This window comes from Micromesistius poutassou (assembly GCF_964030765.1).
Source record: "Micromesistius poutassou genome assembly, chromosome: 14".
Taxonomy (NCBI): domain Eukaryota; kingdom Metazoa; phylum Chordata; class Actinopteri; order Gadiformes; family Gadidae; genus Micromesistius; species Micromesistius poutassou.
This window is the reverse complement of record NC_140284.1, coordinates 16,738,640-16,758,399: the sequence shown is the minus strand read 5'-3', so window position 1 is coordinate 16,758,399 and position 19,760 is coordinate 16,738,640. Positions and strand designations below refer to the sequence as shown.

Genomic DNA, 19,760 nt, shown 5'->3' with positions numbered 1-19,760 from the left:
GTAAATATAGTGTTTCATATAGTGTATCTAGTGTTGTCAGCGACATGGTATGTTCCTTTGCTCCTGACTGCAATCACCTCTCCCGCCCATTGAAGTCCAGTCCTACCGGTTCCCAAGAGTGTGGTTGCGAGGGTGAGTTATACAGTGAATTCAGTCTGGTATTCCAGTTACGTATTCATTTTATTTTTATCCTATATTCTTTATCAACATATTTTTCAACATGTAGGCCTACAGCTCTTACAACTAGATTTTTGAATTTGTAGTCTAGAAACGTTGTGTTGACCAAATTAACCATGGAGAACAATTTAGGCCTACATTAAAAAAAAATCATTCAATTCATTCATGATTAAATGCTTTATTTCAAATGTGATTCCAGGTGCACCATGATTCATTTGCCGTTGAATAAAATGTCACACAAGGCCATTATAATAGATAACGGCATAAACACATTTTAAAATGTTTGTAGTAGTAGTCTATTAGCCAACAGACCAAGTAGCCTACAATAATACGGTGAATTGAAATCTAATTTGAATCATCAATTGGATCATATAAAATATTAAAAATTACTTGACAAAGCAATACCTGAAAGATTATTCTCCCGTGATTTTTTTACTCATCCAAAATCTGAAAAGAGAAGAGCTTGAATATGGCAGTCCATTTGAATGAATTGTCAGAAATATTTTACCTTTCTATATATACTAGTCTGTCGGCATAGACAAAAACATCAGATAAAGCACGATTGTCGGAAAGAAAGATTGTCAGGACTTCTTGAAGCTGATGAGATAATCAGGGTATGCCCCTGCATCGCTGAACACCACATAAACAAAGGGGTTCTGGACGTTATCTACTGCACAGTCGTGGAGGCCGGAGAGGGGGTTATTGGGGTCCAGGGGGGCTGGCTCCACTATGCCAGCAGTCCCCTGGCACGGCTTCCCCACCAGCACCCGAGCCTGGTACATGTACTTCAGCCCCTGGGCGTCCGGGTTAGAGTATGTGTCGTTGCACGAGTACCAGGATTGCTTGGCAAAATAGGTTCCTTTGCCGAACGCAGTGGCTGTGGAGAAATGCAAAGAAATTATAACACAAAGGCACAATGATTTTCTTAAGGAAAATTGAATAAATATGAAGTAGAAGTATTAAAACACAATTGTGTTTGTGTGTACGTGTGTGCAGATGCATCTCTAACCGTTTCTGCCACAGAAGCTTCTGTTGAAGCCATTGCTGTTGACCTTTTGGCAGATCTCAGCTGTGGTGCCGTGGTAAAGCTCCATCTCATTCTTGTTCTGGGGATATTTCTTCTCAAGCATCTGTTTTTTCACAGCGTATCTCTGCCATTGGTCTTTGCTCTGAATCCTCTGGATCTGTATTATAATTGTTAATATTTGTATTATTAGTCACACTAGAAGGTTTTCTATCTACCCTCTTGTCTAAAATGCTTCCTCCTTACCTTGACCACTGTAAATGTTGCAGAGGTGGCCATATTGGGATCTTTGGATGTTTGCAGGAAATTGGCCTGAACCTTTTTGTACTGAGTGGAGGTTGGAGACAGATCCACTATTTCCAGAGTCTTGTTATCCATCCTGTCCCAATTTGATGGTGGCTCTAAGACAGCTAAGAAATTAGACATTCAAGACACATATTAATGCTTTGCTATCGCATTTTTAGTAAGCCCAACATCTTAAGGGGTCAGCATACTTCATGTGGAAAAGTAAAAAGGTAGTACTGAGCCTAAGTAAGATGTCATAAGAACGAAACCGCACTATTGTGGACCAAACAAACAAACTCATACCTCGCCAAACTTATTTAAATCTCTGCAGATGACGGCGACACAAACATTGTGTGTGATGAGTCAGAAAAGTAAGTTGGGTGCGACTTATTTTCATCTTATGTCCCTGTCTCCTCGGAGACCCCACTGGTCTTAATTAATGCAACCAACCGTCAGTGACCAAACCAAACCACATTGAGTATTAGATCAAGTTTGTATGCAACAGGACGATAAAATAAACTTGTTTCAAAATATGCCACCCACTTTACTCCCTCACAAAAGTGGATTATAAGGGACTGTACCTATTTCAGAACCAGCCTTCAGGGTCCTCTTTATTCTAGTGATGGTTCCATTCCTGTCGGTCTGCTCCATCTTGTCCAGGTTCGCAGTGTAGGTCTGTTTCTGCCAGGTGTAGCTGATGCTCGGCTCTTTCTTATGGAAGGCGTGCTCAAGATCTAAACTGGCCGTTGGGTCCAGTTCTGCCCACGCCTCTCCGTCGCGGACCTCCCAGCGCACCGTCTTCCACAGCCTCTTCTCTTCTTCCCGCCGGGTCGCACACTCCTTGGCCTTTTGCAGATCCTTCTCGATGTGGAGAACCATGGTCAGGGCGTCGGCCTCCTTCCCAGACACGGTGGCCTTGTCCGGGGCCGACACACTGACGCACACCTGGAGGCTCCGGCTGAGAGCCACGATGGCCTGTTTCTCTGAGGGGAGAAGTAGGGACAGGTAGGGGGAGCTGATCTGGTGCAGCTTCCACTCGTTCAACACCAAGTCATCCACAAGTTTTTTGACGTTTGCCAGGTCACTCGAACGGCAGCCAAGAACCTCAACCTCCACTTCGGAGAAGGACACATCCCTGCAGGCACTTGCCAGACACATGGAAGGCTGCCGGGTAGGGGCCACAGATCCTCCCCGGGGGGCACTTATCTTTGCTGTAATGACAATGGGGTAAACTTATTACTATAAAGTAAAGCTAAAGGGTATGGAATGGTATAAAGTAGAACAATAGACCATTAACATAAGTGATTCAAAGCAAATATTGGTGAATTTTATATTAGATCTGCCTCTAGATTCTAGTGCAGAAAGATACAGCAGAAACCTTAACCACCAAAGATGGATTTAGAAGTTTGGATGGATGTGTTTACCCTGTGCTGTCACTTTTTTACATTTCTTTAAGCTCTTCTGAAAGTCCTGGAACATGTTGGTTTGGAAAATCACAATATGAACATCCTTAAGAGACGGTGTTTTGGTAACTTTTATGTGTTCTTCTACTGCTGTGACCATTGCAGTACCAACATCCCCTGCACGCAGATTTCCAGCACCTGGGAAAAAGTAAGTAATCACAAATCCTCTTAAAAAGGCATACGTTAAATCATGACTGTTCTAATTACATTACTAACAGTACTACCGAAGGAGCAATAAAATGCTAATATTCATGAACAACGGCATGTCTGACTCACGACTCACCTACAACCCAGCCCACATCATACTCTGATTCTAAATAACCCGTATTGTACAAGTAACTTCATTCATCATTACATATTCCACAAGTTTTTTTTTATTTTTTATATTTATATTTATGTATTGATGATTTCAAAACATGTGCTTTTTATTTGTCACGAGTGACAAATGGAATTGTCGATTCACGACACCTTCTTTTTCATCGCAGAGATCAACGTGAGAGGTTAGCAATACCAGAAATATGTCGGCCTACCTGTGCTAAGTGCTGGAAAGGAAACAGACTGGATTTTATGGTCCTCGCACATCTTGAAGACCTTGAGCATGGAGCTGATGATGTTTTCCTTCTTGGTCTGGCCCACCATGTGAATGATATGTTTTGCTGCAAGGTTGCCAGGTTTGGTGATGACCACACCATCACCAGGTTGATTACCTTTAAATCAAAGAAGGAACAATTGCATATCCAAAACATCCCACATCTGTAAGAACATATCCAACGAGTTGTAAATAGATCTAATTTTAAAAGAAAACTGAAAGCTACCAACAATTGAACCAATAGAAGATATAATTAGATAGATCAATTTGAATTTGTGTACCTAAATTGTTGCATTCATCAACCACTGCTTGTCCAGCTGCGTTGAGAATAGCTCCAGACACACCTGTAAAGACAAATTAAGTACGCCATAATTTACGTACTTCCTTTGATGTCATTGGGCGGGTATAGAATTGTTGACATTAATCATTTCAACAAGGTTGTACATTTGAAATATATTGCATCAATAGCCTTGAGATGATAAATTGGGCTAACCAAATGCTAACTTAGTCTGGTAAGATACAATGTATATTTTGGCCAATATTTCTGCCATTGAATTGTTTACCTGACTTGAGATTCAGGCTACTGTTGGTACTACTGACGATAGCATCCGTTTTTTCCTTTGTTATGTCACCACAAAACAGTTTCACTTTCACCGGCCCGATCAACCTTTCAGCAGTGGTCGCTAGAGTGAGGGAGAGACAACAGTCAGCAGAAGTAAGCACATTTTTTATCATGCAAATACTGCATATGTAGTTACTATAACATGCAGTTTTAATTAGTCATTTCAAGTATTGAACAACAAAAAGATTAATTAACATGAATTGTCTGACCTCCTGAGTTATCTTCCTCAGAGGAAGAGTCATTACTGCTGTCGTCATCATCAGTCGAATCCTTATCAATAAACAAGGTTGGACATCAAGAGAAACAAATCATAATAATGCTGATGACAATATTAATAATTACTTTCATTATACTGTTCTTCCCCTGTTGACAACACATGGTGTTGAGTATAGATTCTGCAATTTACATACTTGTGTCTTCTGTATCCAGGCTCGGAGGACCTGTTGACACTCTTCCATCGCCTTGGCCTGGTCAACCACTAGGAAGATCTGCTTCAGAGCACTGAATTGATGCTTTGAAAAATGGAATTTAATGCCAGTCAGCAGGGAGATAAAAGATTCTGTGAACTTCATTCCACCACCACCTGCAAAAACAGAAAGCCTAGTTAGTAAACTATTTTCACTTATTTTACTTCAACTAGATTAGTGCTGGGTAAAAAAAAGAAGAAGATCAGATTCAAATCGATTCATAAAATCCAGAGATGTATTTTTTCTTTTTTGTGTTTTTTATTGCCTTTTTGGACACTGAAGCGAGACAGTTGTTTGACTGTTGTAGTGTGTTGGTCATGTTAAATAAAAATGGAATTACTTTGGGGGCAATCCTTAATGTTAACATTGATGTTTTTAGTATTAGGTTAGAGGGTTCCTTGTACAATTTACAGTACAGTAGTTTAGTTCTCCGAGAATCACTTTCGGATCCAAACAAAATTGCTAGTGTAACCAATTATCAATATTGAATATGACGACATTTAATTAATCATAATTTCAGAAATCAAATCTAATCAGGACCTTATGAATCTAAATGGAATCTATTAGGGATATCAGTGGCGATACCAGCCTGAAACTAGCATCAAGCCATGAAGATCCGCTGCATGCATTACCAGTTCCAATGGCAGGAAAAGACACGGAGGGGATCCGTTTATCCTCGCAGTGCTTCAGCACATTCATCACACGCTCAACAGCCTGCTCCACACTTGTCGGGCCTACAATGTGGATGATGAAGTCACACTGCAGGCTTCCTCCGCTGGTCACTCCTGCATAGTTGCCCCTCAGGGGTCCTCGAGCAAGAAAAAGTAAGTCTGTCACAATCACTGCATTGGAGTGCACAATTTTACTTCTATTCTGAGGACATGCTCCTAACATAGGTACATATAATAATAAAGTTAATGCAAATACTTAATTAAGTTAATGCAAACTATCCTCATTGTTCAAATTCATTATTTCTGTAGGAATTTCTTTATTTCTTAGAATATTTATTTCCATTTTTATGTGTATGCTAAAAGGGACAGATACTCACTAATTTTGGCACACTCAACTTCAACTGCAGATCCAGCAGCATTCAAAATGGCCCCAGACACACCTTGTTAAACACATAGAATCACTTTTAGATCACTGTTTGTGTTGAAGAGTTTGTATTACTGGAAAGACACAATTCAGTTCTCACACCACACAATAAAAATAACTGAACGCGTAACCAACCGTTTTTCAAGTTGACATCCGTGTTTGTACTGTTGACAATGGCTTTCACAGTTTCTGCAGTTATGTTTCCTTGCTTCAGTTCAATCAAGGCACCCTTGATCTTAACTAGAGTCGAATACAAAAGATTGATTTTTTTTAAGACACATTAGTGTCACATGTGACAAGTATGTAGTATATGCTTTAAACTTTAAGCTAATTCTAACTGCAAGTAAATCCAATATTGCAATAATTGTACACATCTATGGGTACAGACTCATTTATAGCTTTACTTTGTGGAATTGTATGGACTTCTACAACTGCTAGGGTTATTAATTCAGCATCCATGGGCATTTAAAGAAGAAAAGGAAAAAACCTTGATTCAGAGGTAGTGCAACCGGTACAGCCATCATCTACAAAAGCAGTAACAAACAGAAAACACCTCAATTAAAACTAAGGGGTATAAATTAATTACCAATGACAAGTGAATCAATGAACTACCATAAAAGCTAAAATACTTTAAATCGTCAATTATTCTTACTTTTATGCCGGCCCTGAGGGTTTTACTATAGTTTGGCTTGTTGAAATATTTCTTTATGCTTTCATAAGTCCTGTCTTCAAAGGCCACTACAAAGATCGTTTTAAGGCTGGAGAAGCGAGTGCATAATATATGTTTTTTCAAGCCCTTTAGCATCGCCTTCGCAGAATCCTCAGGGAGAGAGCCACCTCTTCCTGTAAGAAAATTGTCATTGTATTCAGTACAATACACTAGTTCCTTTTGAGGTGTGGATATGCGTAAGATGCTGAATATTAACATATTATTTCACCTGTGCCAATGGTAGGAATGGACACAGTGGCAGCTTGCTTGCTTTCGCACAGCTGAAGGACCTGAAGTATGGATGCAGTTATCGCTCGAGGTACAGCAATATGAGCGATGTGTTTACAGTTCAGGTTTCCACCGCCCGTGAGCACAACATTGCCAACAGCCTGGGGACCTATGAAAATCCAGATGTTGAGAATGGTTATGTTGAATTTTTGTTTGCAAATATCAGATGGACCTGTTTAAAAATGTTGTTCTATGATCTTGCTTGTAGAGTTACCATGTTTTTTGCATTCATCCACCACAGATTGTCCAGCTGCCTTAAGGATGTCCCCAGACACACCTGTGAAGCATAGCATGAAAGATGAAATCTTGTCACTAGGCTGAATGGACTTTTAAATATTCATAAGAAAAGAACAGTGAAGAACTACCAGTGTTCAGATCTAGATTCTGGTTGCTTGAATTCACGATGACATCTACGTTCTCCTTAGTGATGTCTGCCTTCTTCAAGATCACAGAGACTCTTCCAATCACTGGCATGATACAAATGAAAACATTTACAAAATAAATCTCATTGTGGTCATTAGTCCTTGAGCATTGCTCCTTTCTAACGTAGATACAAATCCATTACCTATTGTGTTTGACACTTGTAGAGATGGAAGGGCTGCAGTTTGACCAGCACCTGGTGAGGAAGGAATGAGTGGTCTCTTGGTTTTGGTGGGATCTGTTTGATGGTAACCCTGTGTCACAAGGTAAGAAGCAGAGTTTGAAAAAGTGTCACTTGATAACATCAAGCATTTTCATAATGAACATTGGACGTTTTCAAAATTCACATTAGCAATTTGTGAAAATACAGCTTGTGCCAAAATGTTTTAAAATGAACCACCTACCAAGCTTTCAAGGGCAGATTTAAATCCTTCAACTGTTTTGTGATCAGACTCAGTCAGATGAATGGTGGTCATTGTTCCACAACCCAAAGCAATGAAGCTACTTATCCCCTTCATTATTGCTTCACAGCTGTCTTTAACAGGAAACCCAAAAGTTCCACATCCTAGTGCTGGCATGCCCAAAGAGCCACACTGGTTGTTGGCACCCTTCAAAAGACTTTGCAAGACTGCTGCCACAAGGTATGGAGAGTTCAGATCTGAATCGCTTTTTCCCCAAACTGGGATTGCTGCATATATGAGCTTTTTGGATTTTAGAGTGCCCGCGTTGGTCATGATCACATCTCCAGACAGAAGATGCTGCTTCATTTTCTCAAGTCTATCGATAGCATTTTTAATCTCAGGTCCTCCATTTTCTAGGAATTGCTGTGCAACAGGATTGTTGAAGGACATGTTGACCAGTGGACAAATCAAAATGTCTGAAGTCTGTTGGGCAATATTACCCTGAGAAAGTGTCAATGTCACACCGCCCTTGAGATAATAGCTGAACCGCTGAGTGATATTTTGTGAGAGTTCGACATTACAGCCCCAGCCCTTCGCCTGCATCTTGAGTAATGAGTAATTATTTTTCAAGATCTTTGCCTCACCAGCTTTGGAGTACTTGTACTTTCTGGTTGTTATTGTTCTGATGTGACTATTCACCACATCTATGGCTTCTTTGATTTGATCACTTGCAGCTGAGACTTTGAGACATGGAGATTGTGGAGATCGGCAGGGCAAAACGGTGACCCCCAAGGCTTTGAGCTGAGGATCCACTGAGAGTTTCATGAAAGCCTCAACAAATTCAACCTCCTGCAGCGTTTTCAGAGGGACGTCTTCTGTCACTACTTTCTTGTTCTCAAGACATCCCTTAACCTTGGCAATGACATCGTCGACCACAGAACGGAATCCACATAATTCAATTTTGTCCACTGAAAATTCAATGAGAACATTTTGAGAGTTCTGGGTTGATTCAAGTTCCTTTTTGAGTTCTGCATGAAATGTTTTCCATTCCTCACCAAAGATTTCCTTGTTGTACTCCCTAGAAATAGAAAGAGTTTCTTGCTTGATTACCTCCTTGAGTTTATTTTCAGCCCTGTCAATGTCGCCCTTCTTAGCGAGAACTGTGACAGACTCTTTGCTACAGATCACCCTAGCAACAATGTTGTCCAGAGAAAAGTGATCATTTTGGAACTTCTGTAAGTCAAGGGACTGCAAAAACTGTATAAGGTTATGGGAAGAATCAAGCTTTTTGGAAGTCAAAGTATCTTGGACTTTTTGGATTAGGGTTTCTGCCGTTTGCACCTTTTCACTGAGCCCCTTTAGATGTATGGTAAAGTGTTCATTATTTTTGGATAGGTCCACATTTACCAATTGATCCCTAACAAGATCCAACGTGAGATCTAGCCTTTCTTTGGAGTCGAGTTTGATCTCTTTCTCTATGGTGTTTTTCACTACTTGGAGCTCATCTCTGGCCTTTTCCATCTTGCTCTTGATCTCCTTCACAAGTGTCTCCACTTCCTCCCATCTCCCGACAACCACTAACTCTGAGGTGCATATTTTAAAGGAGATGAGGGCGGTAGCCACATTGACTTCGGGACAACTACCCTTCACTGCCTGCCACACCTCAGCCTCCATTGGGATGTGCTCCACAATGTACCTCTCCAAGATGGTCTGAACCTCTCTTCGAGCATTAGTCTCCCAGGAGGGGCCATGCCGGAGCAGGCCCAGTGAATACTTGTTCATTGACATCTTCAGCTCCAATTGTGGGTGCTTGGAGATAATGTTGAAGGAAACCACTGCATGGACCCTTTGAAGCGCGGATGTTAGCTCTTCTCGAAAGATCTCATTGTGACTGATAAAACTCAGGAGTTCGGGTGTGACTGGGACGGCAATATCAGTTGAGAACTTGGCCTGGAGGTGTGTTTGTCCTGTCAGAACCCACTGGAGGTCAGGGTAGAAGAGTTGTGCAACAAGATCCTTTTCCATCAAAGTGTGTTTATGTTCAGCCACCCTCTGGGCAACTATGGAAAAGGAGAGATATGAAATTATAGAAATGAACTACAACCAACTCAATAATAATAATAACTATGAAATTAATATAATTATCATCAACATTTTTAAAATGTTGGTTATTTTTACTGTATTAACAATGTATACATCAGTAATGTCACTACAGACAGTATTTCACCGTATTGTGTAATAATACCCACATTAGCCATGCATAAATATCTTTGTTCATCATAATAACCAGTAATGTGAGCCTTTAAAGTAGCATTCTCAAAGATTTCAGTTTTGTTTTCTTTGGTGATACCTTTGGTAATAAGCAGTAACTTTTCCCTTTATCAGAGATAGATAGATAGTTAGGGACATTTATTAACAGGAAAATCTTTGAGATTGCCACTTTAATTATTATTAAACAAAATGTGCACAACCAATCGATTACACAATGTAACAGGACATACTGTAAGTTAAATGTGAAATTTTTAACAGTTGAGCTTACCCTTCCAGTCTTCAAAGGTAATTACAATGCTTTTGTTTTGGATGACATAGACAAAGGACTTAATTATGTCCCCTCCACTCCTCATTTTGTTGGAGAAATACAGTGTAAGGAATTCTTCAGAAATTTGACTCATGTCTCCTTGTACAATAACAGATTTGGTCAGTTCCAAACGACAAGCCTCAATCTTTTTGTTGTTAAACCTCTTGGTGAAAGTTTTTGTCATGAATTGGTGTCCATCTGCAGGCACACAAACATTATTATATTAAATAGATGAACACAGAAGTTATCATAGTTGTTACTCAAGTTACACATACTGTTACAGACACTAATGAAAGCAAAGAAATATACTTCTTTTACATCAAATTCATGTTGCAGGGGGGGTGTTGCCAGAACGCTTAATTGACCTTGCAATTACCTTGTAACCCCAAACTGCCAGTGACCTATAGAGATCAATTTGACTCCATATTTATACATCTTGTAAATCGTTGTGCATCGATTCATGATCACATCAAATCACGATTTGAACCCGGAAATATCCGTAACGCTACTATGTAACCCAGCCAACATCACTTTTCATCTCAAACAAGTTAGGTTTTCCTTTCAGCATTTAAGGTCTGGTCACTTTGTACCAACTGGTACCCACCTATGTCCTCTTTGAAGGTGACCACGATGCTGTCTCCACCCACAGCCTCCCAGCTGTGCTCCGCCCGGTGGCTGCAGCTGTGGATGTACATGGAGACGGTGTCGGAGGGGCAGCAGTCGTCCAAGCCGCTGAGGACATACCGTCGACTGTCCACCAAGTCTTCCTCCTCCTTCTCCTTGTACACTTCCACCGATATGCCAAACTGCTGCGGATTGCTGGCACACACACTTTCCATGTCTGTTGAGTTTTGTACATGTGCGTGTATGTGTGTGTGTTTGTGGAAAGATATTGAAGATTCAAATTAGTTGTCATTTTTACAAGCTGCTATGCAAAGAGAGTACATATATCTATACTGCATGATCACATTGAGTAGGTCTTTCAAACATGACTCCTATATCATGAAACTTGATAAAATCAAGTATACTGATTGGATGAAGCATTGTCTTATTCCTTGCACCTTACATTCTATTTCAAATTATTTGTCATCATGTGAATTGGCATTCACATGAATGATTATCATTATTGATAAACCCTGTCAGTGCAGATCATGAGTGCATGATAATCCCATACTAGTATCACCTTGCTTGTTTTTAATAATTGGATTACCTGATTTATTGGACATTTGGAGGATCCATGTGTTTTTCCCATGTTTTCTAAGAATAGGATCTGTGATACACTCTTTAAAGAAATTTTCGAGGGACTCCCGGTTTCGCTCGCTGGTGACACGCAGTAGTGCCTTTGCCTCGTCATCGCAGACAAAGTCTGAAAAGGTCATCAAACCATATTATTTGAATCCCTGTGTCAATGAAAACATTGAGTGAAAATGGAACTTACCTGCTTCAGAAGATAACACAGGCTGTAGAAGGACGGCACATGTTTATTATTAACCAGACATGATATGATACACAAGTGAAACATGAAGGACCAAAGGCTATATTGTAAATCTATCTAAATCAAACACATTTTAGAGATGGGTCTAGCTGCAGACCTCCAGGCTCAGGCCAACCTCCACCGCCAGACCCCTTTCCGTGACGTCTGAAATGTTTTACGCCGTCAGGGACGATACGATCAGGATATGATAGCTTACCTCATAGTTTCACACAACATCCAAATTTCTTGACTGTTTATACCTCACTATCCTTTGTATAGTCTGTATTTATCTCAGAGAAAGACATATTTTATCATGCTACATCACGTAAGTATTTGTGAGTAATTAGCATGATAGCTAAAGTTAATTCAGTCACTGGCATCTTAGCGTTAAAGCTTATCTAACAAAGCAGGTTAATTGTATTTGAGTGTCATCAGCCATAGAGAATTTTGTTTTTGGTTGACATAAACCACTTCATAGACTGGGACCACTTTATATGAGGTTGAAACATATTCTGGCGACCACGGCCGTGGTCGCCATGTTCCGGGTGCCGCAAAGGATCCTGGGAGGGGTTGGATCAACGACAGTTGGCCCTGTAGCGCCCGCCTTGGTCCTTTCGGCATTGACATTATGTGGCACTAATAAACCATTGATGGGGATTACACCTTAGTGACCAAGGGGTCATGGTGGTGGGTAAGGTTGTGTGGTGTTTGATTGTTGCGTTTGTCAAATAAAAGGCAACGCTTAGTGTATATAAGCAAGTGGGCGTGCTCATAGTCGCTCTGATCTATGATCACAGTTCGCACATGCATATGTGCACATCTGCAACCCTACTTGAGATGATGCCTCATGAAACGTCAAAGCCTCTCAGACCCCCAAGCTTCAAATAAGTACGCTAGGGACACCTAGTGGTGAATGAAATTATGATGAAAGAAAAAGAGTTTCCTGTCAACCCAACTTGTTTCGTGTGCTGCTGATACATCAAATCATTTGAGAATTAAAGTAATTTCAGTGATACATGTGTGTGAGTGTGCCGTTCATAAATATCTCCCGAACTCATGGTAGAAAATAAATAATTTGGCAAAGATTTTAAGTAGTCATCCCGGGCAAAAGAGAATGTCTAATCAACTATAGTACTAATAATTGTAATAATGGTACAGTAGCCCGGAATGAAGCCTCGAACGTCACACGCAACGACATTTCGCCAATGTGAATCAGATCTCGAGTCAGTCGACACGGAGCTTCGCTGGGGGAGGAGCCGACGTAGGCTAGACACACGCCTCGACGCAAACCATAACATCGCTACCTATTTATACACCTGTCGCAATCAAGCCTAACTCTTTGTTGTGTGTGCAAACCATTGTAGCAGTGTGCGTTTTGACCATTGGTTTCCTCTCAGACTAAATTATACATTACCAGACACCCGTTCAGATCCGTAGCTGTAGGCCTACATAATGCGTACACTTGTGTTCTGTTTACCTTTGCCTCTGTCAGGAGATGTAAAGTGAATATAAGGTAAACTATCGCTGCACTGCCGATTAGGTGCGTGAAAGTCGGGCCGAGTGCAGCTCCCTTGTCTCCGCAATTTAGTTTCTTTATCATGTTAATGAGCTTATACTGCCACCTACAGGTAATACAATGTTTTGGAGTAGGCTAATGTAATGCCTATCTACCTGTGACTAATTAGTAATATTTCTGAACTTTTCAACCACCCTTAAATATTTCACAAGTGCGCACACTGTATCTGCGCACACTTATGTTCATAACCACCACACACCTTACCTGTGATCCCATACTGAAGAGTCCCCTTACTTGTCAAACACGTTCGCTGCTTTCCTGACCGGAAAATCGGCATGCTTCATCACAACCAGTTAGTCATAACCAACACATCTGTTACACTGGTAGTTGTGCGGTGTTTGGGGCACGAGTTTTCCTTTAACCTGGGCTCCCGTCTGGTTATTCCCGGCCTGCGCTCGCCACAATATAGTACATTATATATTACTAATTTATTAACGATAAGCTAAGTAGGCTTACGATAAAACGATGTAGTGCGCAATATAATATTGTCCACCTTTACACACGCGATTCCTATGGATGTGCGACCCAACGCTGGAGGTGGGCCTCAGGCTTTAGGTCTGCAGCTGGACGCTATTGGACTTTTAACGCATGTCAATTAAACGTATCTTAACAATGTGGTGCTATTTGTGTTTTACCTCTGACTTGACATCCTCTGGCAGTGTAACGTGCAGTGTTACTACCCCCAGTGACCCTTTGAGATCAACTTGATGAGTCTTTCTCGACAAAACTTCGTTTCGAACTAGGAAAGGAATAACCCACATAATTACTAACTATCCAGTTGAGACCAAAAGTTAAAACACGTAATTTGCAGTTCCTACCTTTGTCGTCGACATAGACGAGTACAACTCTTCTTTTATCGGTCGGGTCCGCGTGAAGTTCTGATATCTCGCCTCCTCCCGATCGCCTCTTTATTTGGAAGTACGATGACAACTTTGATTTGATTTGATCGTCAAAGTCGGCAGTTAAACCCTCCAGAATTAGAGTTTTCCCTGCCATTCTTCAACATTCAGAATACATCGCACTTTAATGAAAGCTTTGCCAATGGGTTGAAAAACTTTGGGTTTACTTTCTGTTTCGTTTTCTGTTAAAGGCACTGCCTACTCTCCGCCAGTCCGCCTCTTATTCCATTGACTAGAACGACAGCCTACTCGGTAAGTAATCTAAACATACCGATTTGTAAACTATTCTTAAACAGCCGTGTTATTTTCTTTAATCGGATACACACTTACAAACTATTAGAATAAAACACAATTCTGACACTTGTTTTTGATCACAGTGAGACCTCTTTGACCGACGAACACGATGGCCAATTTCATGGTAAACACGACGAAAGGCTTCTTCTGGTTGAACAAACATACATATTATATCGATGGCTAAAAAAACAATTGTTTACTTGTCTAACGATGATAACAGGCCTGCGTTGTTTTCTTCAGCTTAATGCTGGTGGGGAAGGAAATGGGGAAATGGCTGATGCATTAAAAGAGCTGGAAATGTGGAAGGTAGGCCTGGCCCTAGCTCATATAAGTCCATGTTGTTTCCCTATGCTTGAACTTATTTAAGATTGTCTCCTTCTAGCTGTAAGTTAACCCTATATCTTTTGAAGGGTAAAGTGGAAGAGGCCACATGCGTGAAAGCCGACCTCACTCTGGAAGCCACCAAGCAAGAGGAAGCCAAGACCAAGGCAGGGAAGGACATGAATGCTGCTCTTGAACAGCAAGATAAATATCGGGAGGAATGCACCCAGGCTACGATGGCCATAGAGGTCAGCCTGCTTTAAACAGTGACATAGGCTAGGTTTAGGGTTTGTTTGTTTTTGTGTTACATATTTAGTGCACTCTCAAATGGCATGCAACAAATATCAGTAAATTATTTGTCAACTACTTTTTTTCCAACTGCATAGGGTGACATCCTCAGACTTCAGAAGGAAAATAAGCATTTGACGGACCGACTGAAGGGCTGCAAAGATATGTTAGAATCCAAAAGAACCCAGTTTGATGAATTAACAGAGAAATTAAAGGTACCAAAAAGTATTTTAAAAGTCGATTTTATATATATAAATTCATATAAAATCTGTGATGGAACTGAAATAGCTGCAGCCCTCTATAAATATGTTGTGTTTCTACGTCCATCCAGTTCTGTGCCCGGATTCCTGACATTAAGCTGAAGTTTAGTGACGTGCTAAAGGAAGAGGAGGATAGCGCGGTGGGCCAGTACATCAGTGGATGCCACACCATCACACAGAGGCCAACCACGGTACTCACTGGAGGACAGGCACTCATCACCTTCGAAGAAAAGAAAGGTAATCTTAACGTCGCACTATGCCTGCATTGTCCTATCGTTGTACCAAATGATATGTCTAAATGAATTATACAGAAGATATCAGATATTAGATTATACAGATATCAGAACTCCATGCACGGTTTATTATCCCACTTTGCGTGGAAAAATTGTAGTTGTGTTTGTAGGGGTGGTGACATAATGGTGGACATCACTGTTTCAAATCTCATATTTTATTGAATATTGATCAGCCCTAGTCAGACACAACCCTCACCAGCTTGGTATAGCATGTAATGGGATGGTTCTGCAACAGTACTCTTACACAGAATGTTCTCACTGTATCGGTATAAGAATGAAGATGCTTGCATAGGGCGTGCATAGTGCGATGGTTAACCCTTTGTTTTTAACCCCTGACCGAGGGCTCTGCACAACGACTTGGCAACAGGTTATGGTGTCCATCCGTCAAGTTTATCTAACATATAACAATCCAAGAATATTTAGGTGTTCCACCTCAGTGGGACATAACATTAAAAACACACATCAGATAAAGTGGTTCTGTGAACCATTCAATACGAATATCATATTCATAAATAATACATTGTTGGCTATAATACATGGCTATAGGTGGCAGCACATAACCAGAGTTATAATGAAACCAATGTCAAAATGCAACAGCGAACTGACTAGGTATGTACGAGCACCACCCAGGAGAACATGGTCAAAGATAAACACAGGGACATTGCATAATCGTTTATGGTTTCCAGGAAATGTGTTGCTGACTCCACTGATGGTAGAGTCTGCGTATTGTTCTGCTTTATATATCCGTGCAGGTTGAAATCAGATGGCATGCCAAGTGCCATGTACAAATTGTGCTTTCATTTTAGTGGATAAAGTTGCTAATAAATCACTGTTAATGTCTACCAACCCACCTGTAACAAAATGATTGATCATCCTGTGACTTTCCTAACCCATAGTGCACCAGCTGGAAACCTGTTCTATGACATTTGTTCTGCAACCAACACTTAAATTACAGTTCAGTTCTACTTTGTATTCTTATTAACCAGTTTCTATCTCCTGACTGATTATTTCCAGTGGCTTCCCAGATTCTGAAGATGGCCAAGTGCCCTGTGCCTCTTGAGAAGAATATATTAGATGTGAGACCAACGAGACTGACCCTGGGCTCTGCTGCCAAGTTTGGGGTACTGTTCTTTTCTCTTTTTCTTTAAACTTTATTTATCCAAGTTCAAAATATTGAAATCTCTTAAACTAGAGACATTACTTATCAGTAACTTCCGTGGGGTTGACGTGAATTCACCAAGATGATGTTCTATAAAGTACTTTTAAAGCAACAAATTAATTTGATTCCATAAATTACTTGCAACAATTTATTAGCAACAATGAAAAAACCGAACTATAGCAATAAAGATAAACTACGGCCTTAAACACTTACAATAAGTCAACCTATCATACCGGTTTGTATTTCAATTTGCTGCCGTAATTTTTATAGATGGTTATTTATTCAATATATAAATGTACAATTTACAGAATGTGGCCTCGTACCAAGATGGCAGGTGGATTCATTATATTTCTTTGCAAAACCTATGCCTTTAAGTGAACTACTGGACTCTAGCTGAGAATTATTATTGTCATAACTTAAGTCTTATCATGTCTTATCTTATCTGCAATTTTCACAACCAGGTATAACGCACCAAGGAATCTTCTTTGCTCGTTTTCACTTCCCTGCTTTCTCTGCTCGCTAGTAAAGCCATGGCCTAATCCCCAATCTCAAAATAGAAAGGGGGGATAGTGAGAGTCATTCTGGGTACCGTAGGAAAATAGCACACTGGAGCCCATCGTAGGAAGCGACGACAAATAACGAGAAAGATGAACATTTCACATCAGAAAAATTTATCCTGGAAGGAATTGTAAATTTATGTTAAACGTTTTACAACCATGTCAACGTTTTCTAGCCTGTATTATTCCTTTAAAGCCTAACCATGCTATGCTTTGATCATTTAAAGTAACTCTGTAATCACTCTTTTTATTATCCCTTACTGTAGATCCAGCTTGACGTGTCAAAGAAGGCGTTGAAGTTCTCTGGTGTGCGGTCTGCCATGAGCCCGGAGGCGATCAGAGGTCGCCTGGAGTCCAGTTTCTCCAGGCCCAGCAGAGGAGGAGGAGAGGTGGAGAGGGTGGAGTATGACCCAGACACCGGCACGGGAGAAGTCACCTTCCTCAATACTGGAGGTAGACTGTCTGTGTGTGTTTGTGTGTCACTGACATAATAAAATAATGATTGATTATACATATATATGTATATTTCTATATAGCAAATAATTTATAACCCATTTGCTGTAGTTGCTGAGCGACTGGCTCTGATTGGCGAGTACAGTGTGGATTTGGACGCACATGTGACTATTAAGGTTGAACCTATGATCCAATACCGTCTGGAGCACTTCCAGGTAAGATGTAGAAATGGCTGTCTCTGGCGGCATTGCTCACAATCGATGCACTGTGCTTCTTATATTGAAGACATAGTTCCAAGTTTCATTAATAACAGGGCTCAAGACTGCAACCATTTATTATGTGGATGCCAGGTAGTTATTCCTAGGTAACACTTTTCCCCAGTCAATTTTCTTTTTATATAGAATCATATAGGCTATGATTCTCCCCAAACAATGTAACAGGGCTGTCGTGATAAAGACATTAGTTGAGGATGTAATTCTGTCCCATTTAAATCATGAATTGGTTAAATTGGTTTGATCCAATGTTTTAACGGAATAAAAAGCAAAAAACTCACCAGTGTGTGGAGGAAGTCACTGGATCACTTGGATCCACTTTTGGTCCGGGCGCGATTCGGTTACCGCAGAGCTTCAATGTAAAGCAGTAACACACCCGACTAGCTACAGAGCGCCACGTCGGGCAGCAGAAAGATCAAAACCCGTCGGAAAATTCCATTTAAGGTGTTGTTCTGCTAGACGCCATAGAGTGGCAGTGCTATCATTGGAAACACAACCCACTTAGTTTCCACTGAAGACTATAAAATGAAGCTGGTTTGTACACTGCAAGTTTTAAGTGGATTGCACCACAGCACTCGTGCTATTCGAGAGAAGAGCCTGCAAACAAATACACAGACGCATAATTCAGAATGACGGAACACCAGAAAATGAAAAAATTAATCGTAACTAGTAAATTACCTAATTATATGAGGAGAGAGATGTTGAGGCACTGGCAGAAAAAAAGGGAAAACCATCTGTGCAATAAATACAATTATTTTAAGCAAGTTCATCTTTTCATATGAATATACACAGATTCTTGGTACGTGACAAAGGACACGCCAATACTGGGACAAAGCAGCGAAAAAAGCAGTGTGACCAAATTTGTTAGAGTGCCACCAAATGAAAAAGTTAGTGGCACCAGTGCCACCTGTAGAAAATGTTAGTCTTGAGCCCTGAATAACGATCAACCGATTGCTCAATCACAACAAAGAACCGTTGGGGAAACTCTGACCTAACGGACCTTTGTTTCTTCCCCACCACAGGCCTTTTGTGCCGCCCCAGAGAGGACGGTTCTGCTGGACAACATCAGGGGCGTGGAAGATGAGGAAGAAATGGAGGACATCCTGGAGATCTTCTTCCAGAAGCCCACCAACTCCGGGGGAGAGATTGAGAGCGTTAAGTACATCTCCAGGGGCAAGGAGCGGCTGGCCTTGTTTGATGTCGTCTTAGCGAACCAAGTGTGACTTCATTCGCGATATCGGATGGAGACATTTGAAGTGGCGCTAGGCCTATAATATCTTAAAAAATAAACTTTGAATGTGGTGGGTTTTTGCTGTTCGATGAAGCTAGCTGTTTGCTATTATTCAAGTCTTTAAAATCATATTTGTTATATTTCGGTTTGCTGAATAGGAAAACTCATGAACATAGTTGATGAGTTTGGATTTAAAACAACATTTGCAACAGACATAAATAATACAAATTATGTTATATTTATAAGTCTGATTTATATATCAATTATTGTACGTGCATAGAAGAATGCAACAAACACAACATGAAGGAGCAAATAATAACACCAATAAAAGCACAAATGAAACCTTTGAATGACTACAGATTGTCCTCTTCTCCTACATGTTAACATTTAGTGCCCTTTGGTGTAATTTTATAAACACAATGACATCTGTCTTGTTTTAAGCAAGTGAGAAATAGCTTAATTGTTTAATAATATTGTTTTAACTGATTGTTATTAGCAGCTACCATATAGATAGGCCTACTATCTAACAATAGAATCCAGTGAAATTAGTTTATATCATATAACC

General features: G+C 40.5%; 2 protein-coding genes across 3 annotated transcripts; one reads left to right on the top strand and one right to left on the bottom strand.

The window, feature by feature from the left end:
• Window positions 1–339: 339 nt before the first annotated feature.
• On the bottom strand, window positions 340–14,235 carry parp14rs3 (poly(ADP-ribose) polymerase family member 14-related sequence 3). 2 transcript variants are annotated; one of them, XM_084478573.1, is made up of 26 exons: window positions 13,987–14,235; window positions 13,804–13,907; window positions 11,557–11,578; window positions 11,329–11,484; window positions 10,723–10,959; window positions 10,080–10,316; window positions 7,544–9,600; window positions 7,285–7,393; window positions 7,085–7,186; window positions 6,934–6,996; window positions 6,661–6,828; window positions 6,375–6,565; window positions 6,210–6,246; window positions 5,858–5,962; window positions 5,676–5,738; window positions 5,260–5,436; window positions 4,571–4,743; window positions 4,370–4,430; window positions 4,102–4,221; window positions 3,820–3,882; window positions 3,480–3,656; window positions 2,911–3,087; window positions 2,068–2,697; window positions 1,448–1,611; window positions 1,187–1,361; window positions 340–1,054 (listed from the first exon to the last, which is right to left on the bottom strand). In XM_084478573.1, exons 1-26 carry the CDS (start codon window positions 14,162–14,164, stop codon window positions 759–761), a joined length of 6,042 nt encoding a protein of 2,013 aa, XP_084334699.1. In that variant the 5' UTR covers window positions 14,165–14,235; the 3' UTR covers window positions 340–758. The 2 variants fall into 2 exon arrangements, with proteins under 2 accessions (XP_084334699.1, XP_084334700.1); XM_084478574.1 differs by having other exon boundaries at window positions 7,336–7,393.
• A 33-nt stretch (window positions 14,236–14,268) lies between these two features.
• nmi (N-myc (and STAT) interactor) lies at window positions 14,269–19,541 on the top strand. The gene is made up of 10 exons (XM_084478575.1): window positions 14,269–14,319; window positions 14,445–14,485; window positions 14,602–14,667; window positions 14,772–14,930; window positions 15,069–15,185; window positions 15,302–15,467; window positions 16,538–16,644; window positions 17,506–17,692; window positions 17,804–17,907; window positions 18,987–19,541. Exons 2-10 carry the CDS (start codon window positions 14,471–14,473, stop codon window positions 19,185–19,187), a joined length of 1,122 nt encoding a protein of 373 aa, XP_084334701.1. The 5' UTR covers window positions 14,269–14,319; window positions 14,445–14,470; the 3' UTR covers window positions 19,188–19,541.
• The last annotated feature ends 219 nt before the right edge of the window (window positions 19,542–19,760 follow it).